This window comes from Danio rerio, chromosome 5, assembly GCF_049306965.1.
Source record: "Danio rerio strain Tuebingen ecotype United States chromosome 5, GRCz12tu, whole genome shotgun sequence".
Taxonomy (NCBI): Eukaryota; Metazoa; Chordata; class Actinopteri; order Cypriniformes; family Danionidae; genus Danio; species Danio rerio.
In genome coordinates, this window is record NC_133180.1 from 72,221,139 (window position 1) to 72,236,861 (window position 15,723).

General features: G+C 36.5%; 1 protein-coding gene across 2 annotated transcripts in view; it reads left to right on the forward strand.

The window, feature by feature from the left end:
* Nucleotides 1-4,878: 4,878 nt before the first annotated feature.
* The window catches only part of malt1 (MALT paracaspase 1), a 30,055-nt gene continuing 19,210 nt past the window's right edge, over nucleotides 4,879-15,723 (forward strand). Inside the window, exons 1-8 of one of the 2 annotated variants that reach the window (XM_005165612.6) lie at nucleotides 4,879-4,963; nucleotides 6,746-6,967; nucleotides 7,068-7,234; nucleotides 8,845-8,966; nucleotides 11,330-11,477; nucleotides 11,546-11,724; nucleotides 13,328-13,424; nucleotides 14,716-14,790. In XM_005165612.6, the coding sequence (XP_005165669.1) occupies nucleotides 6,819-6,967; nucleotides 7,068-7,234; nucleotides 8,845-8,966; nucleotides 11,330-11,477; nucleotides 11,546-11,724; nucleotides 13,328-13,424; nucleotides 14,716-14,790 (937 nt within the window). In that variant the 5' untranslated portion in view covers nucleotides 4,879-4,963; nucleotides 6,746-6,818. The remainder of the gene's footprint in view (nucleotides 4,964-6,745; nucleotides 6,968-7,067; nucleotides 7,235-8,844; nucleotides 8,967-11,329; nucleotides 11,478-11,545; nucleotides 11,725-13,327; nucleotides 13,425-14,715; nucleotides 14,791-15,723) is intronic. The other variant, XM_685317.9, reaches the window with a different exon arrangement.

Sequence of the window (15,723 nt, forward strand, 5' to 3'; positions counted from 1 at the left end):
ATTTAAAAGCCTATACAAGGCCCTTATATACATATTCATTCATTTTCTTGTTGGCTTAGTCCCTTTATTAATCCGGGGTCGCCACAGCGGAATGAACCGCCAACTTATCCAGCAAGTTTTTACACTGCGGATGCCCTTCCAGCCGCAACCCATCTCTGGGAAACATCCACACAAACATTCACACACACACTCATACACTACGGACAATTTAGCCTACCCAATTCACCTGTACCACATGTCTTTGGACTGTGGAGGAAACCGGAGCACCCGGAGAAAACCCACGCAGGGGGAACATGCAAACTCCACACAGAAACGCCAACTGAGCCGAGGTTCGATCCAGCGACCCAGCGACCTTCTTGCTGTGAGGCGACATAATTATTATTATAGAAATGTTTATTAATATATTTTTATGCCAGAAATGTATGCATATTTAAAAAAATAATTAGCGTGTTTTGGCCTAACATTTAAGTTATTTAAATATTTAGAAAAAAAAATCTTGCATTATGTTGTGCATGCTCATTTACCTAAACGGGATAGTTCACCCAGAAATTAAAATTACTCATCCTCCCCTTGTCCCAAACCAGACTGAGTTTGTGCCTTCTGATGAACACAAAAGAAGATATTTTGAAGAACGTTGAACATTTTTTGACTTCCATAATATTATTTGTTCCTACTAAGTCAGTGACTGCCTTTTTTCCTGAACATTTTTCTTAAATGTATCTGGCTGACACGTCTTTGCAATGTCACATGGAGGTCGGGGACAGTACCTCTGGACTGAGCAACTGGTGTGGTGGTTCCCATTTTTAATAAGGGGGAGCGCAGGGTGTGCTCCAACTATTGGGGGATCACACTCCTCAGCCTCCCTGGGAAAGTATATACCAAGGTACTGGAGAGGAAGATCCGACCGATGGTTGAACCTAGGATGCAGAAGGAACAATGCGATTTTTGCCCAGGTTGTGGCACACTGGACCAGCTCTATACCCTCACCAGGGTGCTTGAGGGTTCATGAGAGTATGCCCAATCAGTCCATGAGTTTTGTGGACTTGCAAAAGGCATTTGAATGTGTCCCTCAGGGCATTCTGGGTGCTGTGGGAGTATGGGGTCAGAGGCGCTCTGTTAAGGGCTGTCTTGTCCCTGTATGAACAGAGTTGGAGTCTAGTTTGCATTGCCAGCAGTAAGTCAGACTTGTTTCCAGTGCATGTTGGGCTCCGGCAGGGCTGCCCTTTGTCATTAATTCTGTTAATATTTTTTATGGACAGAATTTTAAGGCGCATCCTAGGGCTTAAGGGGATCCGATTCGGGGACTACAGAATTTCATCCCTGTTATTCACAGACGATGTTGTTCTGTTGGTTTCATTGAACATGGACCTTCAGTATGCACTGGGTTAGTTAATGGGATTTGTGGTTTTCAACAGGGGGACAGGGCTCACCTGAACAAACTTCCAAAGAAAATTTCAAAGTTTTTTATACAAAAAAATAAATATTAGAAATAAATTATTTCTGTAGAGGAAAAAAATGTAGGAGCATACAAGCATTCATACATTCAGTAAAAAATAATAAAGAAAAGCAGCAACAGAAAATAGACGTGTAGCCTATTTATTAAGAGAGAATGTTACCAGTTCTAGGTAACTTAGTATTGAAACATTCCTAATAATAGACCTTAATAATATAACATTTTTTCCCAGAGATGGGTTGCGGCTGGAAGGGCATCCGCTGGGTAAAAACATGCTGGATAAGTTGGCAGTTCATTCCGTGGTGGCGACCCCGGATTAATGAAGGGACTAAGCCGACAAGAAAATGAATGAATGAATGAATATAACATTTTTATCATTGATGATATAATATTAATAACAATCTTGTTAATAGTGCAATTATTCGTTAAAGATTCATTTATTATTTTGTATTTTCATTTATAAATGTATAAAAGAAATAATAATATAAAAATTCTAGATCTAATTATTTTTAACACATTCTTCTTATTGTTTTGTATCATATTCTTTTTGCTAGACATTGAGAAATATTGTATTTAAATAGGAAGTAAATTTAAGTGCTTGAAGATGTTGAAGTTGGAAACATTTGTGTGTTTACACTTAACAATATAGGACAATGACTATCTAATAAACAAAAGTAAGCACGCCAAAGCTTGCTTGTATCATATTCACATCATTAATAATAATAATGAATATGTTAATATGTAAGATAGATGCAGAGATAAGAGAGATATATTATTTTAGATAATAAATAATATATTAATGTTACTCAAGAATGACTAATATCTTTTTCTTAACATGCAAAGTTAAAGATATACCCTGCAGGCAGGCACAGGACGTCAACATGACGTCAGACTGACGTTGTACCCCAACGTCATCAGGATGTTGGACTTTGGTTAGTTAATTCCACAACCTAAAATCAACCAAAGATCAACGTCTTCTGATGCTATACTGACTGACTGACTGACTGACTGACTGTTATACTGTTATACTGATGTTATACTGACGTTGTATGGACGTCTTATTATGTTGTTGATGTTAAACTGACATTGGATTTTGCCCCCCTAACATCGCAACCAAAATATAAATAAATACCTACATCATATAAGGCTGTGTGCCTACTGGGTATAGACATAAAAGAGAACATTTTGATGATTTTTAAATAATAATAATGTAATATACTAGTAATATAATATAATAGTAATAATAATAATAATAATAATAATAATAATAATAACAAAGACAAACAGCAAAAAATAAATAAATAAATCAAGCAATTCTCAAACCAGGATTTGCACTGTCCTGAAAAAAAAAATGAATATACAAGCAATCCTAATTAAAAATAATAATTTAAACGTCCCTAAAAGTAGTAAACACTATAACATCATAGGAATTATTATACTGGCTAGCCCGTTATATAGGCCAGCCCGTGCCAGTCCTCCTGCACCCTGGCTCTTGGATGCTCTCCGTGAGCATCGCTCAAAACTTCGGGCTGCAGAAAGAATTTGGCGGAAAACTAAAAATCCTGCACAGCTCTCAACATACCAAACTCTTCTGTCTTCTTTCTCGGCTGAAGTTACTTCTGCAAAGCAGACATATTACCGTCTGAAAATCAACAATGCCACTAATCCTCGCCTACTTTTTAAAACATTTTCCTCCCTCCTGTATCCTCCTCCTCCACCCGCATCCTCCACACTTACTACTGATGACTTTGCTACATTCTTTTGCACCAAAACTGCAAAAATCAGTGCTCAATTTGCTGCACCTACAACAAACACGCAAGATACACCACCAACACCACACACACTCACCTCTTTTTCTCAGCACTCTGAGTCTGAGGTGTCCAAACTCGTGCTATCTAGCCATGCAACCACCTGTCCACTCGATCCCATTCCCTCTCATCTCTTGCAAGCCATCTCTCCTGCAGTCATACCAACACTGACTCACATAATTAACACATCTCTTGACTCTGGTTTATTCCCCACTTCATTTAAGCAGGCTAGGGTAACCCCACTGCTAAAGAAACCCAACCTGGACCATACGCTACTTGAAAACTACAGACCAGTATCCCTGCTTCCATTCATGGCCAAGATTCTGGAGAAAGTAGTGTTCAATCAAGTCCTCTTACTCAAAACAATCTCATGGACAACAAGCAATCCGGCTTAAAGAAAGGCCACTCAACTGAGACTGCCCTGCTCTCGGTCGTGGAGAATCTCACACTGGCTAAAGCAGACTCTAAATCATCAGTCCTCATTTTGCTGGATTTGTCAGCTGCTTTTGACACTGTCAACCACCAGATCCTGCTATCTACGCTCGAGTCACTGGGCGTTGCGGGCACTGTTATACAATGGTTCAGATCTTACCTCTCTGACAGGTCATTCAGGGTGTCTTGGAGGGGAGAGGTGTCCAACCTACAGCATCTAAACACTGGGGTACCTCAAGGCTCTGTTCTTGGGCCACTTCTTGATTTAATTTTAATTTAAAATTTAACAGCAAATGAATATATATATATATATATATATATATATATATATATATATATATATATATATATATATATATATATATATATATATATATGTGTATATATATATATGTATGTATATATATATATATATATATATATATATATATATATATATATATATATATATATATATATATATATATATATATATATATATATCTGATTTTATTCAGTGGATGTTTTCATCCCGAACAATCCCGAACATAACAAAAGGCAAAAGGAAAGTAAATTTGCCCAGAGTGTATCTTTGAGTTTTTTTGTTTTAAATTTTAATTATTTTCACAAAATATAGTATATTTCAAAATAAGATTTGCCACCAAAAAACATTCTGCTAGCTGAAACAGACAAAGTTATGGCCAAATTAATACTTGAAATCTCCTCAGAGTGGATGAAAACATCCCCAACAGCACACACAGTAAGGGTTATTGCAGAAAATATACATACATATGTAGTCTTTAAGTAAAAATGTTAAAAGATGAGCAGATATGAATTAATATTAATTCCATTCAATATATTAATTAATGCTTTTCTCATTGTTTCTAGCCTACATCTCTTTTTCTGGTACAATGAAGAGAGGTTTCCCTTGTAAACTGGCATCCATGAATGTGTATTTTCCTCACACAATAACGAAATAAAGTTCATAAAAAAACCATCATCCTTTAAAGATAAATAAACAACCCCAAATCACATGTTTGTGAAGAGCGAGTTTGACTGAAACACTTCCGTTTAAGCACTGCGAGCTGCTCAGGAGTAGTGTACTCATGATGAGATGAACACCTTCCCCTTTGTCAGACACCAGGAAGTGATGCGAACACACACACACACACACACACACACACACACACACACACACACACACACACACGTACTTTTGGATTTCCCCGCATCAGTCGGATTCATGTATCGTTTAATAATGGGATACATGACAACACATAATCCGTGTACGGTATGTCAATGTTTATACTGCGTGTTTTTCAAGCCTTCTGTTTTGTGTTTGGTGAATTCCGATATGTTGTTTGGCTACTTTTGAAACATGAACGTTTAGTCCAGTTCATACATTTCATAATCTTAAAATCTAACTTAGAAGTGCTAAATACTTTATTAAACAATAATTTTTTACCAATATTCGCTTGCTGACTAGACAAAGCGCGATGGAAAAAGTGAAATTAGCGATTGTACAAGTTGTTGACGTACCAAAGGATGACAATACTGCTTTGTTTTTCGTCTTCATTTTTAAAGTCGTCTTGCCGTTCACACTCGTCTTACTTTACTTCTTCTGTGGATCATAAAGGAAAATATTAAGTCTTCTTTCACTTTTAGATGATTCTGAATACTTTGGATGACATTTCATTCATTTGAATTGTTCACGGAAATAAATTAAGGAACTGGAACAACATGAAGGAGCAAATTATTACAGGGATTTAATTTTGAAGAAAATGTCTTTGATATGATCTCTAATCTGAATTTAAAGATATTAAACTAGTGTGTCTAATGTAGACAGGTGTATACACTTACCGGCCACTTTATTAGGTACACCCGTCCAACTGATCGCTAACGCAAATTTCTAATCAGCCAATCGCATGGCAGCAATTCAATGCATTTAGGCATGTAGACATGGTCAAGACGATCTGCTGCAGTTCGAACCGAGCATCAGAATGAGGAAGAAGGGTGATTTAAGTGATTTTGATGGTGGCATGGTTTTTGGTGCCAGAACGGCTGATCTGAGTATTTCAGAAACTGCTGATCAACTGGGATTTTCATGCACAACCATCTCCAGGGTTTACAGAGAATGGTCCGAAAAAGAGAAAATATCCAGTTTGTGGCAGTTCTGTGGTCACAAGTGCCTTGTTGATGCCAGAGGTCAGGGGAGAACGGCCAGACTGGTTCCAGCTGATAGAAAGGCAACAGTAGCTCAAACAACCACTCGTTACAACCGAGGTCTGCAGAAGAGCATCTCTGAACGCACAACATGACTAACCTTGAGGCGGATGGGCTACAGCAGCAGAAGACCACACCGGGTGCCGCTCCTGTCAGCTAAGAACAGGAAACTGAGGCTACAATTCACACAGGCGCACCAAAATTGAACAATTGGAGAAATGTTGCCTGGTCTGAAGATTGTCAATTTCAGCTGCCACATTCGGATGATCGGGTCAGAATTTGGCATCAACAACATGAAAGTATGATTCCATCCTGCCTTGAATCAGTGAATTAGGCTGGTGGTGGTGGTTTGATGGTGTGGGGGATATTTACTTGGCACACTGTGGGCCCATTAGGACCAATTGAGCATCGTGTCAACACCACAGCCTACCTGAGCATTGTTGCTGATCATGTCCATCCCTTTATGACCAAAGTGTACTCATATTCTGATGGCTACTTCCAGCAGGATAATGCACCATTTTTTTTTGTCAGGCATAATTAGATCAAGGGTTATTTGATGGTGACATTTTGTAATACTTTTAATACAATTTAGTATGATCACTCATCATTTTATATATCTTGAGAAGTGCAGGTCAGAATAAATAGTTAATTCGCTTTTGTAAATCACTTTTGTAAATGCCACAACAGTTGATATCTCATTTATTACATTTATAATACAAATATTTTCAGAATATTCATGTATTTTAATATGTTATATATTCATATTCTAGTGGTGTTAAATAAATATTCTTATATTTCTTATATGATGTATACACTGCTAATAATGTCATGTTGATTTTCCGTTTGGCAGGTGCTTTGCTGACTACTTAAGCAGTTCAGCAGGTCAAACCAATCACAGCGGTGCATCTGCCTTATTCTCAAACATGTCGGAATCGAATGAAAGCTCTTTGAACATAAATTTCTTGAAAGAATCTGTATTAAAAAGGCTCTGTGAGTCTCTTGATAAAGCCAACAATAAAGGATGGCGAAAACTGGGGGAGATTGTGAAAAATGACAAGCGGTTTAAAGTGAGGTAACAGCTCTATTGTTCTCTCTTCACTTTACCTCCTAATGTAATATCCACTTTGAAACTTACATTTCGTAATGCTTTCTGAATTCACTCATATGCACAGTCTCGAAGACATGGACATGTGTTCTCTGAAGGCTTTGAAGGCAGATGGTAGTCCTTCCCGAACTCTTCTCAAACTCATCGGAGATCAGGGCTGTATCCAGGAAGAACTGATGGAGTTTCTACAGATCATGGGTCACACAGAGGCCCTGCAGTGTCTTAAACCTCCAGGTACAGTTACCTTAATAGTGTAAACATAGTAGGCAGAGTTTTTATGTTGTGCAATGCTGTATTACATTATCTTTTGTCTTGCTTATCCAAATTTACATGTCGCAATTCCGTGTTAGATCTAGCGATTCAGAGATAGATCATGCAATTCTGAGTTTTGATCTTGCGATTCTGAGATAAGATCTTGTCGTTCCGAGTTTAGATCTTATGATTCTAAGATTACATGTTGAGATTCCAAGTTTTATCTTGCGATTCTGAGATTAGATCTCGCTATTATAAGTTTTACATGTTGCAGTTCTAAGTCAAGATCTTGAGACTTTGAGTTTAGGTCTTGCTATTTCTAGTTGAATCTTGCAATTCCGAGATTAAATCTTGCTGTTCCGAATTTAGATCTCACCACTTCGAGATTGGATCTTGTGATTCCAAGTTATATCTAGGAATTCTGAGTTGAGGTTTTGCAATTTGCGGTTTAAGATCTTGCCGTTTCGAGTCTAGGTCTTGTGAGTTCGATATTACATTTTGCCATTCCGAGATTAGATTTTACAATTCCGAGTTTAGATTTTGCTATTCCAAGTTTAGATCTTGTGAGTCTGAGATTGCATATTGAGATCCCGAGTTAGATCTTGCAATTCCAAGTTTGCATCTTACAATTCTGAGCTGGAATGTGATTCTGAGTTTAGGTCTTGCTATTTTGAGTTAGGTCTTACCATTCCGAGTTTAGATCTTGCAATTCCAAGGGTACTTGTTGCGATTACGAGTTTACGTCGTGCAGTCATAAGTCAGATCTTGCAATTTTGAGATTAGATCTTGCAATTCAGAGTTAGATCTTGCTATTCCTACATATTCCAAAATTGTATGTTGCTATTCCAAGCTACATCTTGCAACTCTGAGTTTAGATCTTGCCATTCTGACTTTAGATTTTGCAATTACAGTTAGACCTTTAGATTTTGTGTTTAGGTCTCGTTATTTTGAGATTAGATCTTGCAAGTCTATGTTTGTATCTTGCGATTCTAAGTTTACATCTTGCATATCCAAGTTAGAAGTCCAATTCTGACTTTATATCTCATGAGTCCGAAATTAGATCTTGCAAGTACAAGTTTAGATCATGTATCTTGGTTTACATGTTGCAATTCCAAGTATACATTGTGTGATTATAAGATTACTTTTGGTGATTCAGAATGCATGTTACGCGATTCAGAGTTGAGATTTTGAATTTACTTCTGCCAATTCCAAGTCTAGACCTTGCAATTCAGAGTTTAGATCTTGCTATTTCAAGTTTACAAGCTGTTATCCCAAGTTGGATCTTGCCATTCCGAGTTTAGATCTAGCTTTTCTGACTTTAGATCTTACAATTCTTAGATTAAATCTTGTCACTCTGAGTCTAAATCTTGCAATTCCGAGATTAACACTTGCCACTCCGAGTTTAGACCTTGTGATTCCGAGAGTAGATCAGATCTTGTAATTCTGAGTTTACATCTGGTGAATCAGAGTGTGTGTAATGCAGTTCAGAGTTTACGTGAAAACTATACTAATTATTACAATACTTTTCCAATGTGAAAATTAATTCCAGGTCCACATTGTGCTATTCTGACTTTTCTGTTTTTGTCTCACAGGAATTCAAATCCTGCTTCAGCCACAGTCAGTATCTGTCATTGCCGGACACAACCTTCGCCTTAGCTGTTATGCTGTCGGTGCTTCACCTGTGCAGTTCCAGTGGTTTAAGAAAACTGAGGAGGTGTGTAGACCAATAGTTTTATAGTTTTGCATCTTTAAATGAGTTTTTATTTTGATACTAAATTGTATATTCAATTATTTATTTTTTACTGTTGATGTTTGTTAATTACTGAAATGCTCTTGCCATGAAAATAGCCTTAGTAGCTGACATGGCAATAAATAAATAATGAATGAATGAATGAATGAATGAATTATTTTGATACTATTTTAAAATTTGCTGTACGTTTCAGTTTAGTTCAATAAATAAATGGTTTGATAAGTTTTAGTTTCTTATTCTATGAACAAAATTCTTTTTAGTTTTTATATATTTATTTTCAGTTTTAGTGTAGTAATTCTACTCTAACTGAGTTGACAGAACATGTCCAGTGTGGACCAAAGCAAAGTTTAATGTTTGCACAGCTTGCATGAACTCTTGTGCAAAACACTTAGTAAAAAAAATAACACTGAATACAAAACCCAAAATGGAACTTAAATGGATAAACGTACAAATTATAAAGAATTCAGACAAACTTTTTAATCTGTAAAGATAATGTATGTGGTTAAATGTGCTTAGTTTGCATTTTTTGGCAAATAAAGAAAAGTTAGACGACATGTTTTATGTTTATACGGAAAAGGTGTTTCTGTATATAATAGTCATGTGCTTGACTGATGTGTTTGATACTTCGATAAACAGCCGTAGCTCAGATTATTTGCCACAGAATGAGTGCTTATGAATTGTGAAAATTATTATTTAGTTTAGCAAATTTAGTTTTTTTCAAATGAGTGGCACGGTGGCTCATTGGTTAGCACTGTCGCCTCACAGCAAGAAGGTCACTGGTTCAAGTCCCAGCTGGGGCAATTGGCAAATCTTTGGGGAGTTTGCATGTTTTTCCCCTGTTTGTGTGAGTTTCCACCGGGTGCTCCGCTTTCCCCTACAGTCCAAAGACATGCGCTATAGGTGATTTAGGTAAACTAAATTGCCCATAGTGTATGAGTGTGTGTGTGTAAAGAGTGTCTATGGGTGTTTACCAGCTTTATGGCTGGAAGGGCATCCTCAGCGTAAAACATATGCCAGAATAGTTGGTGGTTCATTCCACGGTGGCCACCCCTAATAAATAAGCTGAAAGAAAATGAATGAATTTTTTCAAATATATTTCAAATGTTGTCAGTTTTAGCTTTTAAGTTATCATGAATTATTTATTTTATTTCAGTTAACGAAGTGTTTTTTCACCAATAGTTTTAGTCTTAGTTTTCGTTGTGATAACATGTGATATTACAAATGAATAACCTAATTAAAGGGATAGTTCACCCAAAACTGAAAACTCTTTAATTCTTCACTTTTCTCAAAACTGTTTGAGTTTTTTTTTTTTTTTTATCTTGTAAACAAAAAATATGTTTTAAAAACTGGCTGACTTCTATAGTATGTGTTTTTATCTGCTATGGAAGTCAAAAGTTGTCAGCTTCAAGCTTTCTTCAAGAAAATCTTTATGGGCACCTATCATGAAAATCAACTTTTGTAAGCTGTTTGGACAGAACTGTGAAACACAATAAGTCTCTTTTTTTTAATTTCCTGACTTTAAAATAGGACCCAAATCCCAGTAATTTTGAGGTCCTCTGCAATGTTATGTAGAAGTGCAGTTTTCCCCGCCCACTGAATTGATTGACAGGCGCCATGATTCCATAATAACATGTCTACACCTGTTCACAGAACAGTTTTTTTAACAGGGAGTAAAATATCTGTTTCAACTCACTGTGATTTTTATAAGTTTAAAACGTCTTTAAAACAGAGCACATTTGTAATAAAGACGTTAAATTACATTGACGTGAAGTTAAATTGCTAATTCTTAACCGCTATAATCACCATGTACACATGGTGTCAGTAAACGCTAATGTGTGAGACTCATCATTTCAGAAAGGCTTGAATAGACTCCACCACAAATACATCAAATAAACTTACTTGGTGTTCTTGACTAAATAGCTGTATTTCAGCTTTATCCGAGTCTGTCTTTATCACTGACTGCTGTTTATCTGACATAACGCATGATGAGAAGCAGACACGCACATAGGAAAAGTGGGCGGGGAAAAGCAGCTCATTTGGATTTAAAGTCACAGGCTACAAAAACAGCTGCACTGTACTTGGACACCAAAAGTGTGCATATTCTGGACGTTATAATAAATTATCTGATGGGTATTTTAAGTTGAAACTTTACAGACACATTCTGGAGACACTAAAGGCTTATCTTACATCTTGTAAAAGGGGTTAAATAGGTGCCCTTTAATTTGTAATCACTTGAGTAAATAGTAAATACTTTTTCATTTAAGGGTGAACTCTCCCTTTAACTGATGGTGATTTAAACAAATACTATAACTAATGCAACCTTTCAGGTACGCAGCAGCTCTTCCCCAGACCTTGTGTTCAGCCCAGTCCAGATCAGAGATGCAGGGTTTTACATCTGTAGGGTAAACTGTGGAAGCACATATGAGTTCAGTCAGTGGGCACAAGTAGATGTCCTTGACGTCCCAACAAGATATGGTAAGCGATACGCATCTTAAAATGATCATGCTTTGTTGCTATATTGAAAATGGATGTTTTTTGTTTAGGTCTAGTGTCTATGGGATCGGAGGTCAGGCTGAGGGTGTTGATCCAGCCTCAACCTCAAAAGCTGCTGACTGGAGATTTACTGTATCTGGAGTGTGGAGCTGCTGGCAGACTGCTGCCGCAATATCAGTGGTACAGAAATGGAGCGCCAATCAAAAAAGCCAACAAGAGGAAGTTCACTGTACGAGAATAAATATATGCTCAAATGTTCAGTTTATACACAAAATAATACACACAGGGTGTCTGCTGGGTCTTAAAATATAGACTAATATATACTTAAAATATCTTAAATGACAAAAAAAAAAATTTTAGGCCTTAAAAAAGTCTTTAGTTTACTGAAATATTGTCTTAAATAATTGTAAACAGGTCTTAATTTTTCGATGTTCATGTAAAGTTACCCAATCGGGCCAACGTCCATTCAATCACCAACTAAAAAAAAATCCATCTAAAAAAAAAAAAAAAAAAAAGAGATTTACCATTTTTATTAATCAACTCTATTTATCAATATGGTTTAATGATCTTTCGTACAATAATATTTGGTAAATGTTCCATGTATTTATAGCTACCAGGTTGGGACACTAGCCGGGGCAGACTGTTTTGCATACTTTTAGCTTATTATAGTTTTTAAAACATGTCATTATTGTTTAAAAGAAATGTTATGTTGAAAAAAAGAGTTCACTGGTTTTAACACATTATTTAAAATATGTAGCTAAAATGTTGCTGAATTTTTTTGATGAGGCAAGTAAAAATCTTTTCCATTGGGCCAACCGTTTAGCCCTGTATACAGTAAGTATGAAATTTTATTCATGATAGTCTTAAATACTTAAATAGTATTAAAAAGGAGCCTAAACTGGGGAAAAAATTGTAGAAACAACAACACCTAAAAGAAAACGTATCCAGTAATCTTAATTATTAAAATTATTTGGTCACACGTTATTTTCATATACAGGTATGCTATTAACATACCATTAACTGAGGGTGCACTCACACTAGATCATCTGAACTGTTTCCCGGTTCATTTGACAAGTGTGAGTGCTCAGAATCGGGCCCATGCGCAGTTCAGTTGGCCGGCCCTGGCACAATTCGTTTAGGCTTTGGCGCAGTATGCTTGTAGTGTGAGTGCAAAGCACGCCTGAGTGCAAAACTGAAGACGTGACATGACTTTTAAGGGACTGTTTCATATGGATTTATCAATCATTCTTACTGTTCAATGAACACAATCTGTCATAGCTTATTAAAGACACAAACCCCTAGCTGCACGTCAGCTGCACCTTCAGCAAACCTCATAATACATGCAGCACGATGACTTCTATGATAATTAATGAGTGTCAAAAGTGCTGGGTCTGTTCAGCAATATATTTAACTGTGTGTCACTGCATCCCAAAATACTCAAAATAATACAAAACGATTTAACTAAAGCAAAGTCCACTGTGCTGAGGGAGAGCACTACCTGTTAAACTAGACAGTCGCAACATCGATGACGTTAGCATGCTCTGGCTTGGAAGGTAAGCAATGTGGGTGCAGGCCGTCGGGGGAGAGAGGAGGGGGGACTAATGTGCCTCAGCACGGTTCAAGGCAACTACCTAGTGTGAGTACGCCCTAAGACTTTTAGGTATTGGGCATAGGGTTTAGGTATTGGGTAGGATTAGGGATGTAAAAATAAGATCATACTGAATAATAATAATCAGGTAATAAGCCAGTAGTAAATGGTGTGATTTGTTACTTATACATAAAATGTTACTGATTATATTTATAGTTTATTTTTTTATTTTATTTAAAATCAGGTCAAGAATGTGTTGCCAGAGCATCAGGGACGATATCGCTGCGAGATCTGCTGCAATAATGAACGAACATGGAGCAGTGAAGTTGACGTTGTTATTGGTATGTATCAAGTGTTTGTTTTGTATTTATTTATGTATTCTCTAGTTCTAATCAAATTTTAATTGTAACAGTAGCGAGTTGTACGGCCAGTAAGGCTAATTATATAACTCTCATTCAATCGATCATTCTGAAAAGCATGTTGTTTCTTTCTTGTAATTTAGTCTGGCGTACTTCCCGATTATTGAGAGCATTTAATGTTAAGATAAACTATTCAGAATAGGTCTGTGTGTACCGCCGTATTTTTAGAGATGTTCTTAACACTCGAAGTCAATCTTTTGCTGTGGGTGTATTTTTAAGATACCTTGGCTGATTTAAGCCTGTCATGGATGAATAAATATAATACTGAAATTGGCAACAGGGGGTGGAAATTCTGTCTTAATGAATGATAATTCATATTCAAAACATAGGCTCGTTCTGAAAACGTAGCCCTATATACATTTCTGGAGATCGCAAATTATGTAGCCAGAAGTACGTATGGCTGCATTTCGTCTTTAAAATAAACGATACAGAGCGGTGTGATGCCGTTTCTTTTCGCGCTTTCTCGCTGTTACCAGTTTGTCCAGTGGCTTCCCATGTACATCGGCAAACTTGAAACGCATAGAGAAGTTGACCACGATGACTGGGTTCAAGTCTGGTGAAGAACGGTTCCAGATAGCGGGCAAGTCAAAAGCAGAAGCCAAAAAATAAAATAAACAAATAAAAAACAGGGTAAGAATGTGGTAAAATCTGAAAACATGATAAAAATTTGCTGAGGGCTTTTCCTTTTTTGGATTGTTTTTTAAAACTGTGTGATCGGGTCAATCGGTGCTTTTATATACTATTGATTGGGTTTAGGAAAGGAGGAAGGTAGGTCAGTCAATTGGTCAGTCAGTTGACAGCGGCCTCTGGTGGATTTATGTGAGAACAGAAGGCGCGGATGGCACTAGCGAGATAAATTTTATATCTTAAAAAGCAAACACAGCGGCCTCTAGTGGATTCACACAAAAAAAACGGCAAAAAAAAGAAAAAGTAGCTCCTGAGATGTATTTTGCGATCTCCAAAAATGTATATAGCGGTATATTTTCAGAATGAGCCTGGTTTGGAACTATCCCTTAAGCTGTAATAACGATGCGAGATTGGAGGTTGTTACAACAATGTTATCACAAATCGTAATTAAATATCACACATTCGTAACCTGAGGTAAGAGTTTTCATTAAAAAGGAATAAACTGCTATATTTTTTTAAGTTTAAACTCTTTTTGTTCTTTCTTTCTTTATTCATTTTGTGGTCCAACCCTTTATTCCTTCTCAAGCAAATCCTTGCCTTTCTCAAATGAAAGAGGCACGAATATTTCCTCAAATATCTGGAGCTATGGAGTGCTCTGAAGGTATTACCCAAGAAGTAGCATCACCTTTCTAATATCTGTGGGCTTTTGGAAATCAAATCCTTTGGTGGACTCTGAATCTGTTGCATGTACTACTAAATTATCACACCAAATTAGCTCAAAATATAAAATCAGACATTCCATGTTCAAAACAAGCTTAGATCATAGTCAACCGCATTATTATTATTATTATTATTATTATTATTATTATTATTATTATTATTATTACTACAAATAATCTGGGTTCCCACGAGTCATGGAATTTCTAGAATATCATGAAATTTCTGTTCTACACTTTGAAAGTCAGGAAATTTGATATATTATTGGTCAAAAGTCATACAAAAACTGATTTTTATTTGTTATTCTAGTTTTATTTTGCCTGTTGTTATTGTTAGGCTATTTTCCTGCTTTTCCCTATTATTAGCTGGCAATCAAATGCAGTCACCAGGCAATTTTACCTGTTAAAATACTGTGTGTGGCAATATTTTGTCTGCTCTGTGCTCAACCAGTCTCTCCTGGATTTTGCAGGAAAAAAATCTGGTTCTTGGAGCTCAAAATTACTTATTTTTGCACTGACATTTCTCAGAATTATGTCAATATTTCTGGCATTTCTTATGTTGTGTTGCTGTAACAATATACTCAAATTTACGTTTTATCTTTTCGACTTCAAGAACCATTGATCTCTATATTTCAAATAAAGGGAACACCAAGAAAAACAATGAGAAAAAGTGCTTAGCTCTTAACTATATAAAGCCTACTACACCATATTTAAAACACAGGCTCATTGTAAGTATGTGCCCAGGGCTACATTTTTGAGAACCGAGAAGTGTGTGCTTGCCAGCACATATGTCTGCTTTTTGTGTGTAAAACGAAAACATTGGGGTACCACTGACTGCTTACCTTCAAACAGCTTTTCCAGTGTGATTCGTTTGCTCG